The sequence below is a fragment of the Chinchilla lanigera genome, unplaced genomic scaffold (genome assembly GCF_000276665.1).
Source record: "Chinchilla lanigera isolate Chin_1 unplaced genomic scaffold, ChiLan1.0 scaffold00017, whole genome shotgun sequence".
Lineage (NCBI taxonomy): Eukaryota > Metazoa > Chordata > Mammalia > Rodentia > Chinchillidae > Chinchilla > Chinchilla lanigera.
This window is the reverse complement of record NW_004955418.1, coordinates 21,108,971-21,133,783: the sequence shown is the minus strand read 5'-3', so window position 1 is coordinate 21,133,783 and position 24,813 is coordinate 21,108,971. Positions and strand designations below refer to the sequence as shown.

Below are 24,813 nucleotides of genomic sequence, written 5' to 3'. Positions count from 1 at the left end.
GCCTTCTTAAGTGTGTTATTCTCATTGAGCTTCTCAGGAGGCAGTCCGGACCCCATTAGGTACACGTGTAGGAACTCTGTGTATGTGAAAGGAGAGATGTTGTCTGCTGTTCGCAATTATTTTAAAAGAGTGGCTTATCTAGTTTACTCTTCATGTTTCTAATGCATTCTTTGTTGCTTTTTTCCCCCAGATATTGAAAGGTACAGTAAAAAATACATGCAGGTGTACAAAGAAGAGTGGATACCAGGTATGACAAAACAGGTAGTGTTAAATACTTCTGAAAGCCTGTCTCCCTACCCCGTATTATTTTAGGATAAGTTTTCTGTTCTCACTGTAGGAAAAAATGTCTGGTACTTTTCCTGTAATTAACAAATAATCTTTTGAAAACTGAGAAGAGAAGATTTTTATAAGGGAACGAAAAGAACATGTTTGTAGAAGTTTTTAAAGTACAGTTTTTGTAAAAATAGGAGTTGCCATAGCTTTTGGCTTCCTAATTTTACTAGCCACAATCACAGTCTTAATTTCTGATAGCAAAGAGCAGTTTCTTCTTTGCTCCTGAGCAGTTGCGAAGCTTTTCAGTCTAGTTGGAAGGATAGCTTGAGCACGGCTTGCATGCGCTCTTTCTTTCAAGCAGACATAGCCTAGTTTTCGTGCTACCGTGCATGCCCGTAGCAAGTTCTGTTTTCAACATTCACACGTTTCACCACAGATCCAGGGAGGGCTGAAGGACCTTGGAGGAGACCTCATCTGGCCCAACCACTTTGCAGAAAAAAAACAGCTCCGCAGAACTGAAGGGGCCATCAGGGCCCCTGCCAACATGCTAGAACTTGGGTCTCCTCCTTCAAATTCCCATTTCCTGTATGTCTCTGCCTTGGGGCTTCTAGACACTGCCCCCGTGGAAACACTTCAGGATGTAAGCCACAGCATCGCTTTCCCAGCTCACAGCGCTGACCTCACTGGTGGTTGCAGATAACATTGGGGCCCATGGAAACGCTCCTGGGTCCCTCATGTTCTGCTGCTTCATTAATAGTCACCTCCCAGATGACTCTGTGACATATTTATGATTTTCTATAATAATTTATCAAGCTAACTATATTCAAAGCAAAATTTCTTTGCTCAGCTAAAGTGACTTAGATTTAACTGTTTTCTACAAATATACTGAACGTTTTTTATTAAAGTCTTTATTATATTCAATTTTCTTCTTTCTGTACACTTGAGTGTAGGGGCTGGGAATGTATTTGATGTGATCAAAATATATGGTAAATGTTCACATAAGTAATTGATCACCGGAAAAGGAATCTTGCCATTCATCTTCTTGAAAATACTCCCCTTGTTTCAAACACATTCATCTCTTCATTCTTGCCGCTTTCTGAAGCACTGAGGAAGTCCTCTTTCATACCTTCATAGCCTGTGTTCAAAAAAGTACGCTGAGTGCGGCTGCCAGGTGCCATGTGAAAGAAGGGCATGCTTGCACGCAGGTGATGGTGCGTCCTCATCCACCTTAGTCTCCGGATCTGGCACGGGGCCACTTCCGGCTCTTCCTGAGAGTCAGAATGACCTTGAGAGGTAGGAGTTACTCAGCAGTTCAGGACATGAGGGCGCTGCAACAGGGCACGAAAAACACTTGCGAAAGAAGGACTTCCAGGAAGTGGCACAAATGGGGGGCTCAGTGTGTTTGCAGGCGGGCGAGGGGCTGTTACGGCAAGGTGTCCTTTTCTGTGTAATAAATTTAAAAATGAACACTCACCGTGGGTTTTGATCACACCCTGCATAGCTCAGTGATAGAATGCTTGTCTGACGTGTGTGAGGTGCTGGGTACTCAGGCACCTTTGGCCACCAAAAAAAAAACTAGCGTGAAAAATTAGAGGAATCGATTTTAGCTAATGCAGGCAAAAATCATTTCTTTGGGGGGGAGGAATTTATTCTTCCAGAGCTAGTAATAGTTTGAATTTTGAGACTTTCAGAACATTATTACAAGTTTTTATTTCATTTTCAGATGTGTTTGTAGTCACATGCTTTTAACTTTTGGAACAGAAATGCTGTTACATAAGAAATGTATATCAACTATAGCAAACTTACAAAGTAGTCAGATAAGAAAGTAGTTAAATAATATTTAACAAAAACAGTTGTGACACTAAGTTGTGTAACACAGGAATTACCCTCAGACTGCATCCCAGAAAACATTTTTGCATTCTTTCAAGACAGTTCTAATGAACTTTTTCTTTATTGGAGAAAATATAATACTGCCTATTATGTTTGTTTTATTTCAGCCTAAATCTGTATAGTCAGGTGCTAAGAAATAGCATCATTGGACGGACAACTGCTATTACGTTTTTTAAATAGTTTTATCTGCTCCCACTGATTGCTACAGGAAACTGAAAGTTTTGTATTTCTTCTTTTGTACGCATAGACTGGAGAAGACTCCCAAGAGAGATGATGCCAAGAAAAAAATGCAGAAAAGGTACGTTGACTAAGGTCGCAGTGCCGGTAGGGAGAGGAATTGCTGAAATTCGTGGGTGTGGCTATGGGGCCCGAACTCAGGCTTTACACATGCCGTGCGGGCACCGCCACTCAGCTGCATCTCCAACCTTTTTAAAGAGTTACTTTGAGACAGCATCTCACTAAGATGCCCAGGGAGCCCTGAATGGGTGATCCTCCTGCTTCAGCCTCCCAGGTAGCTAGGTAAATGACTACACCTGGCTTCAGTTCTGTTCATATAAATTGTCAACCTGAAGTTACTTCCTATTTTTTCTTAAAATCTGTCTGACATTTTAATTATTTTGCGGGAGTTTGGTAGATTTTTTGCTGTTAGGATTTTGGGGCTGTTTCTTAAGTTACCCTTTCTTTAACTCCGGAGAGCTGCTGAGCTGGGATTTTGCAGTACTGTAGGCTTCTTCATCTCATCTGCAAAAGTTTTTGTGATACTGGGTACATTCTACATTATCAACTAAAACATTTTAAAATCAGGGAACTGGTAAAATAGAACTTCCTATTGTATATAAAAGAGCAAAGTGAATGTTTATGTAAATAGCCGAGCACCTGAGTGCCAGACCCCGCGCGGAGGGGAGCAGAGCAGGGCACAGCGTGGGGCCGTCCTTGTTCCCCGCCCGACAGCCTGGCGAGGGTTCTCCGACGAAGTGGGTTTGGAGTCCAGGCTGAAGGAGGAGTGGAGAGGCCGCTGCGGGCGGGAGAAGGAGGGACGTGGGAAAGTGGCCAGATCGGGGCGGGAAGGCTGATGGAGCTGGCTCAGAGGTGCTCTGTTTGTTCGAGATCCGCACGCTGAGTGTGCTGGACACAGGTGCAGGGACCCGAGGTGGAGGTGTGACCCTTGGCAGCGAGGACCGTGGAGGCTGCGCAGAGGGATGAAACTGGAGAAGTGGAGGGAAAGCGAGCCCGGGCTTGGAGGGATGCCAGAGTCTAATGGGCTGGCAGGGGGCGCTGAACCAGCAAAGAAAGGAAAAAAGTAGAAAGTGAGGAGGAGGAGGGCGGGTTACAGAGTAAGAGGGCACACACAGCTTGGAGAGCGTTTGGAAGGCGGGCGGCAGGGTTAAGGAGATCACACAGCGTCGCCAAGTGGTCGAGCCCACGGAAGAGTGGAAGATGCTCCTTTTTTTACATTGCTCGTTGGTGTCCTTAGGAAGAGCTTTGTGAAGGATTTGCAGGGGCAGACTCTAGGTTGAAATGCATCAGACAGTACATGGGAGCCTTCAGGGTGCCAGAATTTCCATTTGTTAAGGAGCAACCCGAGAGATGGCGGGAGCGGAGCGGGACTTAGAAAGAATCAAGGTGCGTCGCGGCCACGTGCCAGCTCCCCACGATGAGCGCAATCGTGATGACCCGGCAGAGTTTTACAAAGCGGCAACAGCAGGCTTTCCCCCAGCCTGTTCTCATACTGCTGTTGTATCAAAGCCAGTATAAGGTTGATTCTTGAAGAACCAGTTGCTGACAGACATTGAAAGCAACTAAAAACGTCAAATATATGTATATATTTGGGTAAAGATAGAAGAAAAAATCATGCCAATATTTTGGGGTTCAGATAATCTTTTAGCAGTTTCGGTGACTTTGACACTTGTCCCCTGATTATATATGTAAAGATTGGGTGTTATGTAAAACCTACATACTAAGTAGCAGAGAATGCTGAGTGGCCTTCTATCTTCATCTGACCTTTTGTTAAAAAATTAGTAATTTTTCTAAGTATATTTTCCTAACCATCGTGTAGAGTATCTACTTAACAGGCTTATACATTATGAAATTAAATAATTTAGTAAAGGTCCTTAGAGAGAAAGACTTAGTCATGTGAATGAATTACATTCTTAGCTAATAGTTTTAGGGATCAGTTTTACAATATTATTGAGATCTTATTTGATATGTTGCCGTATTTTTTATGCTCATATGAAGCAGTCTTGGCCCTCACAGCGGGCAGAGGAAGTTACCCATCATTCCCTGTGTCCCTCTGCCTGAGCAGACCTGCCTAATACATGTTTAGGAGCTCCCTGTGAGGGCTCCTCCAGGAGCAGTTGTGTAGCACAGCAAAGTGTAATTCCGTCAGTTACGGGTCATCCAGCACAACCTAAACAGTTCTTCTTCTGAAGGTTAAATGTTAATCTCTAACAAAATTACATCTTCGCGGGCCATATTTTCCTCTGTTATGAAGTAATTTCTAGGTATTTAATTTGATTTTGGAATAGAACTATAATACTTCCTGACCATAATGGGACAATTTTGTAGTATATCATAATGCTTTGGTAACTGACTGGCAGAATCCATATATGAAATATTCCCTCAGTTTCAGAGTAGCCTTAAAAAGTAATATTTCTGATATGGGTAAAACAGATTATAGATCCCAAAGGCATTAAAACATTTTATTTCATTTGTGCTGCTTTGAGTTTTGAGATTTATATGATGAACGTGCTCAGCTTAACTATTTTCACCTCCACTCCAAAGATAGTTCTTTGTTGCAGTGAATATTATTCTTTTTCGTCAGTCTTACTATTAGCAAGTTCATGTTTTTCCTCAACTTCTTTTTTATTTTCCAAATCTCGTCAACATTGTTTTGATGAAAGTGAGCCAACAGGAAGCCAATGCGATAGATTTGTGGGAGCCTTTCCTCCCGCAGTCCTCGAGTAGCGCTGCGTATGTTAACACCTTAGCAGTTTAGTGTCTAATGATATTAATTGGCAGCACAAATTTATATCACTTCCTAAAAATACATCTGCCTGTAGTCACAAGCAACACCTTTGAAGCAGTTATCATTTGCTCCCTGGAAACCCGTGAGGTGTTTCATTTTGTTTATTTTGTTATTTGAGAAAGTTAATTCATTTGCAGAACTATGTGGCTACCTGGTATGACATACATTGAGCTAAGCAGCATATAAACAGGCATGAAAGCATAATCACTGTTGCCATTACAGAAAAACATGCTAACTGGTGGTTTTATTTCAGCAGACCCAAAATCCAAAAAGGCCAAAGGTACAGACAAAGTCTCTTCGCTCATTAATACTGCAGATGTGTTGAAAAAAATTGAGGTAAGGCTTTCCTGTTAGTATAAAAGTGAACTGGAAAAGTCTAAAACTTCATATTTCTTTTGCCTTCTTACTTCAATTTTCAAGCGAACATGCCGTGTTTCCAAAAATCTCATTTTCCCCCGTTGGTATATGCATATTTAAAAAAAATTTTTTTAGGGTTCTCTGTCTTATGGTATGTATGAAAGACTATATTGAGGGAAAAGTTTTGTCTTATGAGTCTGTTTTTATCTAAATACTTCAAAAAGAAACATAAAATTCAAATGGTTACTACACTGGACCCCCCCATCCCATCCCTAACCCGGCCATTTATTCCCTTTGGAGGCGACCAGCATTACCACTTCTTACATACACTTGCAGAAACATTTTATGCCTAAGAAACAGAGGATTTGTCCTTTTTGATGATAAAAGGCAACAGATCACACGCCACATTTTCACTCTATCACTTAACAAAGTATCTTGGAGATAGTTTCATATCAGGCTATTGAGTTGCCTCGTTCCTGTTTTGGCTGCACTGTAAGAAGCAGCATAATTTACGGAATGACTGTGCCACTGGTGGACATTGTTTCCTCTCGCGCTTTGCTGCTGTCAGCAGTGCTGCAGTGCATTCATGTGAAGTGTCATTTCGCACAAGGAGGGTAGATTCCTAGAAGCGGGTTTATGGGTCGGTTTTGTGCACCGCATAAAAGGCATCGGCATCATCACGTTGCTTCCCAGGGAGGTTATACCAGCTTCCTCCCGTTTTCAGCGTGTGTGTTACCTGGCGTTGACAGTTAAGGCCGATTGGGAACTCTGTGCCAGGCTCTTTGATGCGCTCTTAGCATCCCCCAGGTCCTTAGGAGTTGGTAGCAACAGAGAGATAGGTGCTGTTATTCCTTACATACAGAGGATGAAGTCACAGCTTTAAAATGTTTACTTGCTAGCCTAGTGTGGCACAGCCGCTTGATGGCAGGAACTCTTTTTTTGTGCCCTTTTATTTTTTGACCACTGCTTGGGCTGGAGATAGCATTTCTGGAAAATAAAGCCAAAGGATTGATGAAAGAATTCCAGTAACTGTCACTTTTGACAGTGGCAGAATGATAAGTGGGCTTTCAGGACAGGCCAGGTTCTGCTTGTTGAACACATGTTCTGGCCGCTGCAAAAGCCTCCTGCCGAAAACTGATGAGTGTAAGGCATTGTGAGGAAGATGAATCTGCACCTTTGGGTGTGGTTTCTCCTCAACAAATTGTATTTTTTCATTCCTTCCACTTAATACCCTTTTAGGACACTGTTAAAAGTGGGTTTTGATATCTGGGAATGTCAGTGAGTCAGCAGTTCTAGTAGAGCAGAAGTTGTTTGTGAATGGTTGCATGATTGTTCACCTCCAAAGCAGAAGAAACTGATTAAAGTTCATTTCTACAGCAGAAGAAGTTTATTAAAGTGTTCCTATAATAGAACATCTCTGAATGGAGAAATAGCAACATACCTCCAAATCACACGAGTAATCAGACAGTAGGAAATGAACGTGGGAGCTTCTTATTTCTGCATAGCATACAATCTGTAAAGTAATAAGCTCAGATAGTTCAGTCTCACAGAAGAGAAAACAGACTACTAAATGGAAGAGCTGAAACTAGCTTACTATAAAGAGAAAGAAGTAACGAGGTAAAATGTGTGTGTCTGACATCATTTCTTTTAAGAAAATTACCTAAGTCTGTTAATTCAAGTATTTTATGGTTTTGATTAGAGTCTGTAGTAGAAATAAAGATGAGGTTATTAATTTAAATATTTAAAGTGGCGACAGTAGAAATATAGGCATAGTAGTCCCTCTTCACACTGAATTCTGTTACAATTTTATATAACTGATTTAAATATGAAATAATATGCTAATTAGGAAATAATAATAGCATTTTTTTCAGGTACAGTGCAGACCTTGCACAAAGTTAAATACAGCACTATAATTTCATCCCAACTATGTAAACTTTCTAGTTATGTTCTGATTAAAATAGAAAAAACAATACTATATATGAATTAATATAGCATTATGTATGTGTGCATATCTTGTAGATGTTTTGAAAGATCTGTAAGCATACTTTGTTTACTTGCAACTTGCCAAGATTTCCAGTTGGGAAAATTGCACTCATTAGAGTAACAACTCATAAGGCAACATCAGGGTCAGTATTGAGGTGAATCGTTTTACATCTCTGCCTGAAGAGTGCGAGCAGATAGGAAAAGTGGAGTTTGAAGTCTGAGTAGAAATTGAGTTTATCTGATGTCTTTTTTTATGCAAGGTCTCACTGTGTAGTGCAGGCTGGCCTCAAACTCAGTGATCTCCTGCCTCAGCTTCCCCAGTGATGGGATTACAGGTATACGCCACCATGGCTGGATGATGTAGTCTTTTCATTGCCTTTGATTTAGCTTAAATTCAAATTTGGATGTAATTAAAAGCATTTAAAAAAATAAACATCAAAGAATCAATAAATGAATAAGTTATAGTCACTCCAGTTTTAAAATGTGTAATCTATAAAGCACATATCTTACGATAGAGAATGGAGCATTTGTAGATTCATAAACTAGTGTTCTAATTACTGTTTAAGAATAATCAGAAAATAGCTAAAGCCTTCAGTATGGGTATTAGCGTGTGAAATTATTGTTATACCCGCCTTGTAGAAAACTTGAGAAATTCTATCATTTGTGCAAAGTGAGCATTGTACAAGTTGGTGAACAGATAGATCGTGACAGTAATGAAAACAGGTCACTTTTTATCAAATAAATCATTGATGTTTCTTATATAATGATAAAGATGTAGTTTTGAAGGTAGTGTGTTAGTAACGACTTTGCAGAGTAGGTAAGTAGAATCAGGAGGTAATGAAAGCTTTTCTCTCCTTTGCCTCCTGTCTTTGAGTTGACCATGATCTCTTTTGTCCCAACCTTCTAGATATTTTAAGAAGCAAAGGTTCCCAAGAATGGGAAGAAAACAGTGAGGCACCACAAAAAATAGAGACCTATAATCTGCAGCTAGGGTAGTTTATCCTGCAGATAATGTGCAGCTTGGATGACCTGATAAGAGTAGTGTTCAGTTCTTTCACCTATAAAACTAGAGCACAGACATTTTGAAACATTACCAATTATAGTTAGAAGGTAAACAAAATAATACTCTGAAAATTCTCTATAAATGATATGTCAAATACTTCAGGAGGAGGCAGGATAGGCATCATAAAAATGAAGCACTGTGCATGAGAGCTGATAACGCAGCATTAGCTGAGACCCAGTAACGCAGTACAAGGACAGAAGGAATGCTGGTGCGGTTGTTGGACTCGCGCACTTCCTTTCTGCCGCTGACTCCGAAGTGGAGCCCGGAGGTGGCGTCCTGAGGTGGCGTACAGTAAGGTGAACGGTACTGGATCGCTTGCGGCTGGGCAGTGTATCAGAGTCCAATGGTTTCCCTGTGAAGTAATGAAACTCCCTTATCCTAGGAACTGGAAAAGAGGGGTGATGGTGAAAAATCTGATGAGGAAAATGAAGAGAAAGAAGGAAGCAAAGAAAAAAGTAAAGAAGGCGATGATGACAATGATGACGACGATGCAGAACAGGAAGACTACGACGAGGAAGAGCAGGAAGAGGTAAAGGGCAGTTCGGGGAGCGGGCAGTTACCTTTCCGGTTCTCTAAGGAGGAGTCAGGTATGCAGTGGATAACGAAAATCCACAGGTCGAAATCAAGTTGGTAACCAGAAGTGTATTCCCATTACTGGTAGCAGTTCCTTGGTGTGAGGAGAACTATAGCGTTGAGATGCTGCAGAGGCCAAACTGAGCAGAGGAGCGAACAGGACAGACAACGTTGTGAGTAGAAGTCCACAAACTAAGGACTTTGGTCAGGGTAGTGCAGTTAAGATTTAACATGAGATTTTAAGTCGGCAGTTAAGGAGATGGAGGGCTTCACTGTGTAGGTCTAGAAGGGAACCTAACGCCATTGTGTTCACATTCTGAAGCATGTGTGGAACTGTCCACCTTGGTTGGGCCTGCCTAAGACTCCACGTTTTGGATTTGGGATTTCCAAGTTTTGTGAACAGGTGCATTTCAAAGCTGGATGCTTTGATGGGGGTACTTCGTTGCTCACAGCCTCGGAGGGATTTTGTAGGCACTTCACACAATAAGCCCAGGCTGGTGTTTCCCCTCCATCCTGGTGACCTTGATCTTTGCTTCGTTTTAGCTTCTTATACCACACTCTGAATCTTTTCTTCATCAGCGACTGCTCCAGCCATGATATCTTCATCGCACGCTTTAAGCACATATAATGAAAACGGTTTTGCAGTTGACTTTGTATTCTTTTGAAATGTATATTGATGTAAAGGGAAAGGTATGGATATATATTTCGTTTGCAACCTCATTTGTTAAACAGTTCGCTTTCCTCATTGATTGAAACTCTTATTAGCTATTCGGTTCGCATATCTACTTGGATGTGTTTCTCAACTCTGTTTCCATTGATCTGGGAAGCGCTACGCTGTTCCAGTTAGTAAGGGGAACTTCCGATTGTTTAATACTTCAAGGGCGTGTCTTCCTGCTGCTCTTCTTCAGAATTTTCTGAATATTCTGTGTATGCATCCTGATGCATTTTAAGTCGTGCATTCAACGTGTCTCGTTTGTCTCCATCTTCTCTCCAGAGCACTCTTTCGTTCCTATTTTGCTCTGCCACGATGGGATTGTGTCAGGGCCTTTGGTGCCTAGTTCCCCTTTATTGGTTCCTAGTCTTACTTTGCTTCCCTGAGGAGCTGAGATCCTCGCTCACCCTTCATCCTCTTTCTGTGGTGACTCTTCTCCTCAAAGTGTGGGGGTTTGGTTCAGTGTAGACAAGGACATTCTTCGATCAGAATGCATTAAGGGCACAATGATTTGTTTAAGCTTGAGTTTAAGATCCTCCTGTCTCAGCCTCTTGAGTGCTGGGATTATAGGCATGTCTTGAATTACATGTGGAAAAGGATAATCCTTTGATTATCCTTGCTAAAATGTTTGGTATCCTCCCATTAGTACAAAGGTTCTCACTGAATAAAAGGTGACTGAAATTGGTATTAAAGGCTGCAGTTCAAGAGGCTGTGAGCCCCCTGATCTCACTGAATAAAAGGTGACTGAAATTGGTATTAAAGGCTGCAGTTCGAGAGGAGGCTGTAAGCCCCCTGATCCCAGGCTTTTTGCCTCTCGTTTTTCTTGTCTGTTATTTTTCTTTTCATCCGCGGGCACCTCGTTCTTGGGACCTGACACACTGAATAGAACAACAGTGCAGAAATACTTTTTCTGAAGAGCCACAGATACTAAGGCAGCTAGAACAAACCCAGCCCTGTTTTGCTCACTAACATTTATTCTCTCTCTTGCGAAGCCAGCTCGCATGAGTTATTTCAGATCAGGTCACCTTTTTCTTCTTCGTCCCTGTCTTTACTACCTTTGCTTTCAGTCTTAGCAGGTGAACGCGGCTTCATACAAAAAATGATGCGTGGACAGCGAGCTCCCTGAATTTCATAGTCTCCATCTTCAGACTCTTCTCCTCTGTTCCTCTTTTTTATTGGTGGAAGAAATCCCTTCTTCCCATGTGGAGCTGATAATCCTGCCCTGTTTTGGGACTGTAATCTTCGGCTCATTTTCCTTTCCATAACGGTTAGTATCTTTTCCTGTCCGTCAGTTCTGTTTATAATGAAAACATGTTCATTTCCCGTTATATGTTCCCGCGTTCTCCCTTCAGCCCTCCTGCTGGCTGCTGAAAGCTGCTTGAGCGGTCATCGTTGGGTCACCCCTTCCGGATCTAGCTCTTTCCATCCTGATTCCCACCTCTCGCTATGCAAGTTACGGCTGCCAAGGTCCCCACAGAGGAGTTGGAGCCCTTACTCCACTTGCCCTTTCTTCAGCATTCAACACTTTTGAAAAACACTTCCGACTATTCCGTAATTAAAGTATTTGCTTTAGTTAAATCAGTCCGTTTAAGGCAGCTGTAGGCATCTGCTCTGCCGGGCGTTGTACAAGGTGCCAAGAGATAGACAGACACGCTCGCTTCCCTTTGTTCTTGGGAGGTAGTGCTTCTCATTTTCCTCCTGTTTCTTGGGTATTTTCTCCTTTCCTACTATCCTCAGTTCTTTGTGTTCTCCTTTGTAAATATCACGGTTCAGGGTTCAAGCCTTGGGCCTCTTTGCCCTCTTAAGTAATTTCCCGGATTGCTTGCATCCTTACATCAACTTGTGACTCCTCGTTGCTTTGTCGTTCAGCCTTTGGTAATTGTACTCTGAGTGCGCGCTTGGGATTGTGCGAGGCAGTGGAGACAGGAGGATGAGATTATTTGTGCCCTCCAGGAAATCATTCTAGTGGGAGGTAAACAAGAGAGGAAACATACAATACAGTGAGTGAGTAAAGCTGAGATGCTGTAGTACGGGGTGCAGTGGGGCACACAGAAGATACCACCCTGCTGTAGGGATGTCCGAGGACAGATCTCAAAGAAGACCGTTTGTGAGATGTAAAGGGTTAATCAGATTTAGATGAGAAAATAGATGGGAGGGAATGTAGCTAGAGGAAAACGCAAGGGGAAAGGCTCGCAGGTGTTCCGAGTGTGGCATGTTAGTGTAATTGACCGGGTCGATCAAGATGACTGGGCTGGGCCGGGGTGCATGTGGAAAGGTGAGCTGGAGATGAGCAGGATTGGGGTGTTCAGGGCCTTACATGCCAGGCGGAGACATTGGCCTTTCTCCTGAGTGCTGTGGGAGCCCTGAAGAGCTGCAAACACTGGAGTAGTGTGGTCACGTCTGTGATTGACAGAGCTCAGTTCGCATTGAAAGGAGCCGGAGAGTGGATCATATTTGCAGACCTGTTGCTGTCTACCAGTGCTTCTCAGCCAGTGGTGCCTTTGCCCTTCAGAAGATAGTTTGCGACGTCTGGAGACATTTTTGGTCGTCACACTGCCGCGTGGGTGGCGGTGCTACCGAGTTCTGGTGGCAGCGGCCAGTGTTCAGAAGGCTGTGTTGACAAAGTCCACAGGGCCTGAGTCTGGATATATCTCAGTATATTGAAATAAAGATCTCATCTCACATAACCAACAAACGTTGGGATTCTAATGTTTAGAACTCTGCATTAGACCTTAGGAAAGTACTGGGTAACACCGTGGGTTGAAACAAGAAGGTCTGTGTAACTACGTTTCATTTTAAAAACCTCTCCGCTGTAACAGGAATGGGGTGTGTTCTCAGCGTGAGACCCAGTGAGGCACGGGAAAGGGAGCGCTGATGGATTTGTTCCTTTTGCTCCTTTTAGCAGTTATTAATGAATAGAACATTGTGGTAATTAATTTGCCCAATGAATTGAGGATTTGATAAGCATTTTGAACCGTAAAATGGAGGAAATTATCTACATAATACTTCCATATTAAATCAAGGAAATATTTTTTCTTTTGAATATTATAATTCAAGAAAAAGCAGGAGCTCAAATGAGAGCCAAGAGCCCTTTAAGCTGTTAGCTTCAACAGAACCTGCTAGTTTCCATCTGTATCCAGATTATGCAGAATTAGCGCATTGAAGCAGGGAGCATATTTGGAGGAGGTGCTAGTGTTAAACACGTGTGGTGAATGTCTGGTTTGGGATACTAAGAACTCCCCTTCCTTCCCTTTCTCCTTTTATGTACAAACTGGCCGCCTTATGTTTCCACGTGTTGCAAGGCCTTGCACTCTGAACTGTGCCATCCCTCCCAGCACAGAAGCCCCAGACTTGGCTAGGTATTTAGACATCTGTGGATTTCATGGCATCAGAGAAGCCGGGGCAACTTTCTGGAGCTGGGAAAGGTCTAAACTAGTTGCAGAAAATCATACTATTTAGGGAAGACAAAGAAATGAGTATCTGAAGGACGTAAGTTACCTTTGTTTATATATATTTCTATGTAAGATCTATCATCTAGATAGTAAAAAGGAATGTATTCAGAAGAACAATGAAGCCGATTTCCATCGAGGTCTATTGAGAATGGTCTCTTTCTTACTATAGATAGTAGAGATGTGAAAATTTGTATTTAGTGTGGTAGATTTTGATCATGAATAAAAATTAAGTGGTTAGTAAAATAAACAACCGTGGACTTATACCCAGTTTTATGAATGGTCGTTTCATAACTCATTAAGCAGTCATTCATCCGTCTACCCATCCCTACCTCCCATACCCCTATATTATTGTAAAATAATAGACATTGTATCATTTCATCCACAAACATTTCAGTGTGGGTTGAAAAAATAAGGACTCTTTAACAACCTCCTACTATCACTATTAAACATAGTGACGTGTAATACTTAATATCGTATCACACTAGCGTTAGATTTTCTTAATCACTTGAAAAAACTTTTTAATCAGAATCCTAACACAGTCCACACTGCAGTCATAAACTAAGTAACTCTTTGTCCAGGTCCAAGATGGACTTTTGAATTTTTCATTTAAGACCACAGATACCTTCTGAGTCATTTGCACGGTAACAGTCCTGAGAACAGGGGTGTTCCCAGACGCTTATCTTAATGAATGGAAGCTGACCGCCCTGTGTACATGTGATATGGTGTCCTCTACACTTGTCCCCCTCGGAGGCCTTCTGTTGCTGGGAAGCCAGAGTCCCGGTGCTTACTGGGACGCGTCGTGACTTGGAGCCTCAGTGCTGGTGCAGTAATAAGCACAGGGAGGCCCGCGTGCCCGTGCATTTGGTGGAGCCCCTGTTTACTGGTTCAGGTCACTAGCCCACGCACCACCCCACTGAGGAGTTCTGCAGTGTGTTTATCATCCTGCCGAGGTGAGGGGGCAGCCCTTCACGTTCCCGTAGCTGCTTGCCACGTAGGAGGTGCCATTTTGAGGAAATTAGTATAGGTAGACACAGGTAAAAATTCGTACTTTTTCTTAAATAGACGAAAAACTTGGAAGCTGCTGTATTATTAAATTTGGCATTTATAAACAGAGAGAGAGAGCTTACAGTGTACTATTTTTGTTTGTTTGTTTGTTTGTTTGTTTTTTGGTTTTTCTCCGGTACCGGGAACCGAATTCACGACCTTGCACTTGCCAGGCAGGCGCTTTGCCGCTGAGCTAAATCCCCAGCCCCACAGTGTACTATTTAATAATAATGCTATTAATTCATTTTAACTAAGGAATGTACCATTTCACTTAGGAAAATGACTACATCAATTCATACTTCGAAGACGGAGATGATTTTGGTGCTGACAGCGACGACAACATGGATGAAGCAACCTATTAGCCATGAAATTTCTCAGGACAGTTTTCATAATTCACCTTCTGAGTATTTCGGCAAACTTGATTTGTTTTGTTTCTGATAAGGAATGAGTACCTGTTTTGTCTGTTTCACTGGACAAATACTTGTAGCAAAATATGTACAACTACTTTGAGTTTGTAGTTACCTTATAAACGAGTCTCTGTTCTGACATTCCTCCTGAGTACCTCTGCCACCCCTCTTATGTCTGCTAGTGGAGTTTTGAAAAACTTGTATTTGAATGTGCCTCAAGAGCTTTTGCATCTCCTAATCTATAGCTCCATACTTGAACACATCAGTTTTCTTTAACTGATCTTTTCTAAAGATTATTATGAGTCATAGTGGCTTTCTATAATGTACAAGTTGACAAGACAGCACATGGAGCACTTTAAAAACAAACTTGAAAATTATTTTTCCTTTTATGTGGAATGTACTGTACTACATTATGACTACAGAAACTTACCTGACCTCTCACAAACGCAAACTTAAGAGATTAAAAGTTTTGTGATCAAAAACACACACAGGGAAAGATGTCCACATGAGCGATACCAGTTTCACAGTCCACATCTCACTGTAAAGAGGTTTTCCTGTTCGATGAATATAATAGTTGGATTTGGGGCTACTTCAGACCATACAATATATGTGATCTCGCTGTAGTAAGTTGGATATCCTCAAATAGTTAAGTTTATGAAAAATTAGACTGCCCCACCTTGTTTACTGTTGGACTTCATAGCAGTGTGGAGTAAGTTCAGTTGTATCAGTTTCACAGGAGCAAACTCAGTGTGAGCTTGGTGAAGGGCAGAGGCCTGTGTGTTTCACGGGCCTCATGTGCTGTACAGTGGTTATATAATAACACAGAACGAACTCAGGTCATTTTGAAATTAAGATTAGTCCTTTTTTAATTTAAAAGCTAGCTCCCCTTCCATTTCATATTCTGGGGAGAAAATACCTAGAAACCTCAGCCTCCACTGAACTAAAAATGCCAAAGATTTTCAAGAAAATTCATATTATATATTTCAAAAACAACTTATTAATATTACACACCAAAATAAATATATTTTTCTCCTTGGGATGATATCACCCATCTGCCTGAGCACCAGAGCCCTAAATTCTGTTTCTACCTATATTAAATTCCACCTTGAAGCTGAACATGATTAAGTTTCTGTGCCTTAGTTGCTCCACTTGTAAAGAGTTTCCTATAAAAGTTTTTAAACACTAACCAGAATTTCACCTTACATACATTCTCTTTGCCTATTGAAATAACCAGGTCTTAAATTTGGTTCTTACCTTCTGATCAGGCACAGCTGTAACTGAAAACAGTTCTAAGACATGTTTTCCTAGTAAAATGTATTACTGTAATCAGATTTTTCCCTTGTTATTTGTAGGGAAAACTGGAAAAAATTTGTGTTGCGTGATTTCGCAATGTGACTCTCAGGAAAAAGATCACTTTCAATGGCAATACTTGCTCAAGTAATTCTAGATGGGTTGAAATCCCATCTAACTAGTTTAGTGCTGTGTTCATTTTATGTGACTTATTTAAAGTTTATCAAACTGTAAGGCTCTAAATTGAAACAGTCTTCAAGCTGCAATCCATTAAGAGTAAAAACTTCAAAAAAAAAAAAAAAAAGTAAAAACTTCACATGAAAGTTTCCAGGAATAATGGCGAAGTTGTCATTTGGGAATGATGATGTAGTTCCATTCTTATGGATCCCTGGTATCACAGTCAAGTACTACTGTTTAGTTCATAGGAATCTTGTCTCTACACTGTTTTCTTGGTTTATTACAAGTCTGTCTTAACTACTTGAATCAGGCAAATACACTGAAGATAATTAGTTCTTTTCCTAGATTTTGATCAGCCTTCACTGGGATAGTCTTGCAGATTGTAGGGCAGTCCCTCTGGGCAGGGATTTACCCTAGGAGGCCCCAGCTAGGTGTATTCTTTCCCCTTTTGGAAGATCTTTTTATAATTTTAAAGTATATAAATTGTGAGGACAGAATCTGCAGATTGTTTTATTTACTAGCATAAACCTTTTTTTCCTGGCTTAAGATCTGACACTGTGAAGTTACTCCATAGGGAAGTAAACAGTATTTTGCAGCGAGTGTCTTTAATATATAGAAAAGTACTTGTTGGTGAAGTATCTTTAAATTGTTAAAACTGGTTGCTATAATGCTTTTTTCTTTTGTATTTGTTTACACATTAAATTCTTCCAATATAAAATTGTGTCATATTGTTTACTGTTAAGAGGTTTTGCTTTTAATTTCTTGATACAGAAAGTGAGTTTGATAATAAAAATTTTATTTAGTGTTATTGAGCTGTGTTGCCTGCATTATATATACTGTTGAACAACAAAAGAAACTTCTAGGTATGGGATTAGGAGAAAAGTTGTGAGAACAAGAGAGATTTGCAGGCAGTATATTAGCATGATCTCTGGTTTCTTCAACTACCACAGAATGAAGAAATTCAGAATCTTGTTAATTTTCCTTTAGTCCCACGTGTACACTTCCCTGTATACAGTGTCAGTGGCTTTACTTTGTTTTTTGTTTTTTTTTTTTTTTCAGTGGCTTTACTTTGAAGATGGTTAGTCTCTGGAGCTAGCAAAAATTTCCTTCGTTAAAAAAAATTTAAATACAACTTCAAAATACTTTTGAAAATGGAAAAAACACAATTTACTCCATCAAATTAAAACCCCAAAGAGCTTCCTTGTTTCTGCTACTAATTTGTAAAAATTAATATTCTTGAAGGGCAAAGATTTTTTTATAATTGAAATTTATATATAGAACATTTCCTATGACTGATCCAGGACAGCATAAACTGTGGAAAGTGCCTTACCATATCTTTCTCTCCTAAGGAAAACCTCTCAGACCACTCAACTAGAATTTGTTTTATTTCATTTCACTTATGTCCTACCAATGATCCAAGGGAACAAACAGGAATCTGAACTTGTAAACTTCTGGCAACTTGTTCTATCTCATATGTCTGTATCAAATTAGAAAGTAGAGGGGGAACGGTTTGCTTTATTCAATTAAATTCACCAGCTTGCCACTTTAGATTGAATAATAAAATAGAAACTTTATTACATTTTCAGATCTTTTAAAATATGAAGGGCAAAACATTTTTTAAAAGTTTTACAGATACATGCTAACATAATATTCTAGTATTACATTTCCCAATTATACGAAACACATTATACAAAAGACTTAGTTTGCATACATGAAATTAAATAAAGCATTCAGATATTTCTATGATGTAACAGTGCAATATGCACATACTTAGAAGAAAAATACTGATTTCCTGAGCAACATTGTTGTAATTGAAAATAACAATGATTTCTGTCATAATGCACCATATTTAAGTATAGACTTAAGAATTCCACCTTGGGCTGGGGATGCGGATCAGTGGTAGAGCACTTGCCTACCATACAGCAGGCCCTGGGTTCAAGTCTCAGCACCACAGAGCAATTAAACACCTCCAACTTTGCCCTGTAACACTTTGATGGGATGGGTCTTTGCTTCATATTTTTAACACATCCTTCATATTTCCAACTAGAAGTAGATCTTTAAGAAAGAATCAATTATTAAATAGTGGTTCAATGAAAAGGACTTTTTAAGGCCGCTGAACAAGCAGGTAGAGTCCAGGCAAAAAGCTTTAAAAGTCAAGTCCTCTGAAGACAGTTGGACATGACACTAGGCTTCTAATTGTTCACGTGGCCAGCAGACCACGTTACAGTGAACAGCCAAAATGTTTCATTTAAATGGCCAATCTTTAGTTCAAAATTTAACCATGTCACTCGGACATTACAAAAAAAAACCCTAAAAACTATGAAATTTTTCTTCATTTACTACTACGAATTTCTAAGTGAACCACAGTACAATGATTCACAGTTCCATTACTTTAAATGCGCAGACAAACACAAATGTAAAGCCTCAAAATAAATTCAAATAAGGTCTTCAACACAAAATTCAGAATTATCAAACAGTACTTGTGCTTATATTATCTATACAACAATTTGCATTTGCTACAAATTTAATGTATATCAGTATTTTTAAAAAGCTAAAATTCTGAATTTCATGAAATATTTTAAGAAATTTTTAAAAACAAAGATTAAACTAATGCTCTATATAACCTGTATATAGAATTACATATAGTTCAAATTCTTTAAATATATATAATTGAAATACATAGAAAAAAGCAATTGCCTGATTGTGTATCATCAGGATATATGTTGTATTTCCTTCAAAAAGGATACTCTGCAAGACAGAAAAGAGTTTTAATAAGTACACAGGACCGTACTTGAATTGGACCCCTCCATCACAATTTCATTGTAAAACTAACAAAGGAATCAGTGAATTTAATTTCACCAGTTCGATGTGTAAGAGTATTCAGAGGACATCTGGCTTGTTCTGCCCTGAAGTAGTCTGCATGGTCTACTCTAAAGCTGGATTTTTCAGCAGGCTTAAAAACAATGTAAACTGGTCTAGTTAGCATTGAGCATAAATTAAAAGATCATTCCTCTTTCCAAGATGCCCAAGGCACACTAAAATAATTACAAAATACTCAGCTAAAAGACTTCCTGAAACAATTAATTCACTGCAACTTCCCTAAACACTTTTGGAAGAAAATGCAAGGCTCTGATATGTGCAAGCCTTTAGATGTTTGACTTACCTCTTTATGATGCTTTTTTCCTCAAAATATATAAAACCCTTACCCTAAATATTTATTCACACTACTACAGTTTCATCAAGATAGAAGTCTGAGATCTAAAATGACTGATCAAAAACATTAAAGACTGGGAAGCAATGTCCAGAAAATGCGGTGCTATTATATATCTGAAATGTTCAGAAAATGCGGTGCTATTATATATCTGAAATGTCCAGAAAATGCAGTGCCATTATATACCTGAAAGTGAATATTTTACACAAAATAACCAATCCAGACTCCACCAAATCTTGCTTCTATGGAATTATTTTAGTTACAGTTTAAAAAGATACTTTAACAAAAGTGAAAGGTGGAACTCAGTATGCAAATACATGTCAGCCACACTGTGGCTGCTGCACGGCAGATCTTAGAAGGTGGTGCCGCCATGCCCTTTCACCCAATCCGTACACCTCTGGCCAGTGTTCCCCAACCTGACATTAGAGTTGGGGGGGGGCGCGGGTCTTGGCTGGACATTTTCTCTGAAAAACGAGGTTAAGGGATCCACAAGTAAAGCATTCTTTCTCTGTTATTAGTAGAAAATGCCTCTTAACTCTTGTTTTTACTTAACGATTTTCTGCAACTGAAGGGAGGGTGGAATTTACATAGCTTATGCATCCAACTGGACCATCTGAAATTCTACTTCAATTCTAAAACTTGTATCAACTTACATAAAGCGTATTATAAGGCATTAAATGTAATTAAGGCATGTTACTATAGGTAACAGCAGTGACATCACAGTATGTAAGGAGTTGTATTTCTAAATAATGCTAATTTGTACTGTAACACTTCACCAACGAACTACAAAGTGCTTTCAAATATCAATTAAAAACAGAAGCAGAGGTGAGGTTAACGGATCTGTCTTAAAGCATTCTTTAAGAGAGAAAAAATTTTAGCTTTAACCTACTCCAGTGTTCTAGTGATCAAGTATCAAATTTTCAACTGTACCACATTATCTTGGTGGCTTAAAAATCTATTTCTTAGCCTCTTTCAGAATTAAACATGTTTCTGTTTCCTAGCATAGGTGCCAAATGTGTTTTCTAATGCAAGATTCAGAAAGGAATGTTAAGTACTGGCTATCAAATAATTTTAGAATCAAACATTTTTGCAACTAAGTAATTTGTTGGTTCACAGTAGTAAATTTTCTTCAGTTATAGACATCTGATACCATCATTCTGCTTCTGAAATGTAACATAACCTTAAAAAATAATTACTCAAAAGATCAAATTTAAACAGCTAGTCTTGAGTAAGAAAAATAACTCATCTTCCGACAACTTCCTAAACACACAGTTAAATTCCTTTTTTCCTTTAAGCACTGGTATAACAGACTTATTGATTGGGTGCTCTTTACTTGAACAACCAGCAACTGTAGGGATTTTATACATAATCCACTTATAAATGCTCAAAATTTTTAGGTAAAACAAAAAGCATCTTCAGTCACCTTACATTCTGCCTTTGCAGTGGTTCCTGAATATGAGTGAGTCACCACATGCCAGGTGCAGTGTGATGGGCTAACTACTACGTTTTGTGTGGAGCAGCAGCTGGCTGATAATCCCTATACAGTCTGCGGCCATCTTGGTGGCCAACATGGATTCCTTTGGTGGGAGCAACGCCATTTTGCATGTCTTTGTGCTGCAATGGGGGTGTAATTCCTGAATGCAAATGTGAAGAGTCCACCGTTGAATGGTGACTAACGTCCACTTTCGCTAAAATTTCATAGTACAGCAAATAAAATACTGGTGTTATTATACCTACTATCAACATTATCACTACAGCTGTCCACCACCCTATTCCCCAATCTGCTCCGTAATAGGGATCCTTACGTTTTGTGTTTTTGTTATCGGGTTCAAAACGGCTTTGTTGCGTGCTCAAGGCAGACACCACCTCATTCAGGTTCTCCTTCTTGCTGTCTGTACACTTGACTATTTGTTCTATGTCTCGATCCACTTCTTTTAAAAAGCTACCAGCTGACTCACTGGAAGACAGACAGTCATTTGCTGGCAGAATTTCCTGTTGTTCTGGAGCATAGTGAACAGGTGAGGGACGTGAAGCCTGTCTTACTTTTGGAGGATAAAGTGATTCAGTCAATGAGCTGAACTTTTTAACTGGAATTTTGATAGCTCTGAGGGCAAAAAAGTCTTGATCGCTGATGAGATTGTTAACTCTCTTGATATCTGCTACCTGTAAGAAAGAAAGATGCAATGTTCAACTGTATTCTAAATCAAACTGGAGGTAAAAATCAACATTCATCACACTTACTTTTGGAAGGAAAAATTCAGCTTAATTGTTAATATTAAATTACCATACTTAGAGATTAGAGTTTTGATTTACGAACCTCAGGAAATCGCCAACTCCTTTTTCTAATCACCCCTACGGTACTAGTAACACTAACGTTCACTATTTAAGTGGATTCCAGGACCCTGTGCTGCTTCCCTTTGTACTGCAGGCAGCAACACCACAGTCCGGCTGTGCTGGGCAGCAATGTGAAGGAAGGCTTAAGTTAGGATGCTCGTGGTCTTTATTCCAGCTGGCATACAAACCAGTACGAACCAATTAAAAGTCCCACTTTATCAAAACTAAGATGCCTTCAACTTAAGATGTATTATTATTTTACCTACTTCTAAGCGGGGAAAAAACCACCAAACATACTGAAGATGCCAATGTTCTAACTTCAAAGATGTTAAAATGTGTCAAAAAACATACCTTAAAATAAAATATAGTAATGTTCTCCTGTAGTTTGTCCTCTGAAGCCAGTTTTTTCCCCTGAACCCCTCAGTGTAAATTCATTATTCAACTACCTCCAGGATCAGCCACAGGTATGTCTTCCATGCGCCTCCACCTGTCTGTATCCTGTCACTGTGATGAGGCAAAGAGCAGTGCTTTCTCGATTAGCAATTACAGGGCAGGTTCTGTCACCACGCTAAAGTCACTCGTCCCATTGTCTTTCCCATCAATGGTTTAATCAACTCTAATTGTCAGAGAGGTAAAGTGAGTCTAGGAGGACACTCAGCTTTCTGATAGTTTGGTCAGCTCCCAGATGCTGCTGCCGTTCCCAATGAGGAACACTGTTGGGTCACGGGAGCACGCACATAGATTTCAGCCACATTGGCAGTGAGGTCCTCGAGATACAAAGTGGACGATGTCAGATCCTCCAGTTCACAAGCGAGGTCCTCACGCATTATGCTTTACTCGCATGAAAACCTTACCATGAGATAGGCTCCCCTATGATACAGTCCAACTGTCCTCTGGTTGTCTCAAAGTGCTTCATCCCGGTCTGCGCCACCCACTGCAGAACTGAGAATGAGCTGAGGATCAGGAGAAGGCGACAGAAAAGATCCCCGAGGAATGCCAACATTTGAGGGGTATGTTGAGTATGAAAATTCTACAAAGGAGATTTAAAGGGAGGCCGGGAAAGCAGTATTATACCACACTGACTGGGGAAAGCAGGAAAGCGGGGCTTGAAGCATGACTTGTAGTTTCTAGGAGTGTGGTTGGGGGCAAGTTGGTTAACCTCTCTGCCATTCAGGTTCCACACTGGCAAGAGGTCGGTAACAACACCACCTCGCTTATCCGGTCAGGGTGAACATTAATGAATTAAAATGTTTGCAGAGCACGTTACAACAGTGACCTGGTGCCATATACAGTATGCCATATAAACACGAGCTGTTACTGCATAGTAACAGGCAAATCAGAAAAGGGCGGCAGACAGGACATCAAGCGGAGAGATTTTAGGAGCAAGTGCTGAAGAGAAATCCAGTGTAGATTAGTGGCGAATGAAGAGCGGGATGCTGGAAAATTCTCTCACAGTGTCACGTGCGGAAGAGGAGACGGAGAGGGCTGAATATAGGGAGATGAGACAGTAAGGGTAAAGCTACTTGTCCTCTTACTACTCCGGAACTCTTGTTTTATATTTTTTATTTATTTTTTATTTTTTATTTTTTTTGGTTTTTTGGTTTTTCTCCGGTACGGGAACCGAACTCACAACCTTGCGCTTGCCAGGCAGGCGCTTTGCCGCTGAGCTCAGAACTCTTGTTTTAAAGTAATGAAGATTCACTGACAGTCCCCAAAGCTCAAACTCCTCTGTAAAGGTTCTTCTGCTTGGTATTGTATTCTTGCTAGTAATTACTCAGCACTCTCTGAACCAGGCTTTTAAGGGTTAGCTCCCACCTAGGTCATCTCTGAATGTTTTCTGTTTGCCAACTTCCTTGGTTACATGTGGGATTCCAACCTGCACTTTTATAATGGGCATATATTTAACAATTCTTAAGACTATAGGTGGAGTACAGCACTATTTACTGTACTGTGTTTTTAAAATGACGACAAACCCTTTTGTAAGGTTACTCATCCACTGTTAACTGACCTCCCATCAAAAGGGAGCCTGTGCCTCTTAATCCCCTATTTCTGTTGCAGCAACTTTCCCATCTCCTGTACTCAGCAAACCAGTTCTCATCATTCTTCCTTTCAGGTGATGAATCAGCTCGTGTAGCCTGTCATTTTCCCCAAGTAAATTTTCCATCAGCTTCTGCTCGCTCACGTGTATTCTAGGGTAGTCCTCACCATCTTCATTTGCATCAATCTCTTGATCCCCTCCAAATCCCAAGCAAGGTCCTCCATGGTGGTTTCCCCCGTGTTAAACCTCACGATGAGGTTCTCCTGTTACATGGAGCAAGCGCCTCACCGCACATCAGTCTGTGCCACCCATTTTGGAAACACTATTAAACTCTCTACTGTTTGCCATTTTCCTCCTTGAAATCTCCACACGACTGTCACATGCCCGAAACACTTGCTCTACTTCACTGGACTTACAGCCTATTTTTAACCACTAACACAGCACTTCAAATTTCCCTCCTAAGAGTATTTGCCCGGTGCATTAAAAGGAGGCTATGTCATACTCTAATAAAGCTACTGCACCTCCCTCTTAGATCTCTGCCTTGTTTCTGGCCTTGCCTCTCTGACCTCAGACACATTCAGCAATTTATTTCTCAGTGAGCTCATATTTTTAAAAACACATATTCACGTGTATTTGCACTAAAATTTGAAATTAGGTATTTGCTAATTTAGTAGAACAGGAATGACGCTGCCATACGTAAGCACCTTTGGGAACAAGAAGAATGACCTGGCTCATCTGATCTCATCTCGTCACTAAAACATTTCAGTAGATTTTAAAATCCAAATCTGTAATATATTTGTTTTGATAAATTGTGAATAACTGCAATAATTACCCAGAAAAGATACATAGAATCTTACAGCCATAGGAAGATTTTTTTTTAATTTGATTTAAATTGATACAAACACAAACAGCTAATAAAAAATTAGAAATGTTATGTGTTCCTATTGCATAGTCGTATGAGTAGTAAGTAAGAGGTTTTCAAGT

General features: G+C 40.2%; 2 protein-coding genes across 8 annotated transcripts in view; one reads left to right on the top strand and one right to left on the bottom strand.

Annotated features, from left to right (window-relative positions):
- Polr3g (polymerase (RNA) III (DNA directed) polypeptide G (32kD)) overlaps positions 1-16,972 on the top strand; it is a 33,007-nt gene extending 16,035 nt beyond the window's left edge. For 4 of the 5 annotated variants that reach the window (XM_005382277.2, XM_005382278.2, XM_013512972.1 and 1 more), the window contains 5 exons: positions 191-247; positions 2,411-2,461; positions 5,442-5,524; positions 8,974-9,120; positions 14,648-16,972. In XM_005382277.2, coding sequence (XP_005382334.1) covers positions 191-247; positions 2,411-2,461; positions 5,442-5,524; positions 8,974-9,120; positions 14,648-14,734 — 425 coding nt within the window. In that variant the 3' untranslated portion in view covers positions 14,735-16,972. The remainder of the gene's footprint in view (positions 1-190; positions 248-2,410; positions 2,462-5,441; positions 5,525-8,973; positions 9,121-14,647) is intronic. The other variant, XM_005382279.2, reaches the window with a different exon arrangement.
- Positions 16,973-17,778: 806 nt separating this feature from the next.
- Positions 17,779-24,813, bottom strand: part of Lysmd3 (LysM, putative peptidoglycan-binding, domain containing 3) — a 12,327-nt gene continuing 5,292 nt past the window's right edge. For 2 of the 3 annotated variants that reach the window (XM_005382272.2, XM_005382273.2), the window contains exon 3: positions 17,779-21,620. In XM_005382272.2, the coding sequence (XP_005382329.1) occupies positions 20,958-21,620 (663 nt within the window). In that variant the 3' untranslated portion in view covers positions 17,779-20,957. The remainder of the gene's footprint in view (positions 21,621-24,813) is intronic. The other variant, XM_005382275.2, reaches the window with a different exon arrangement.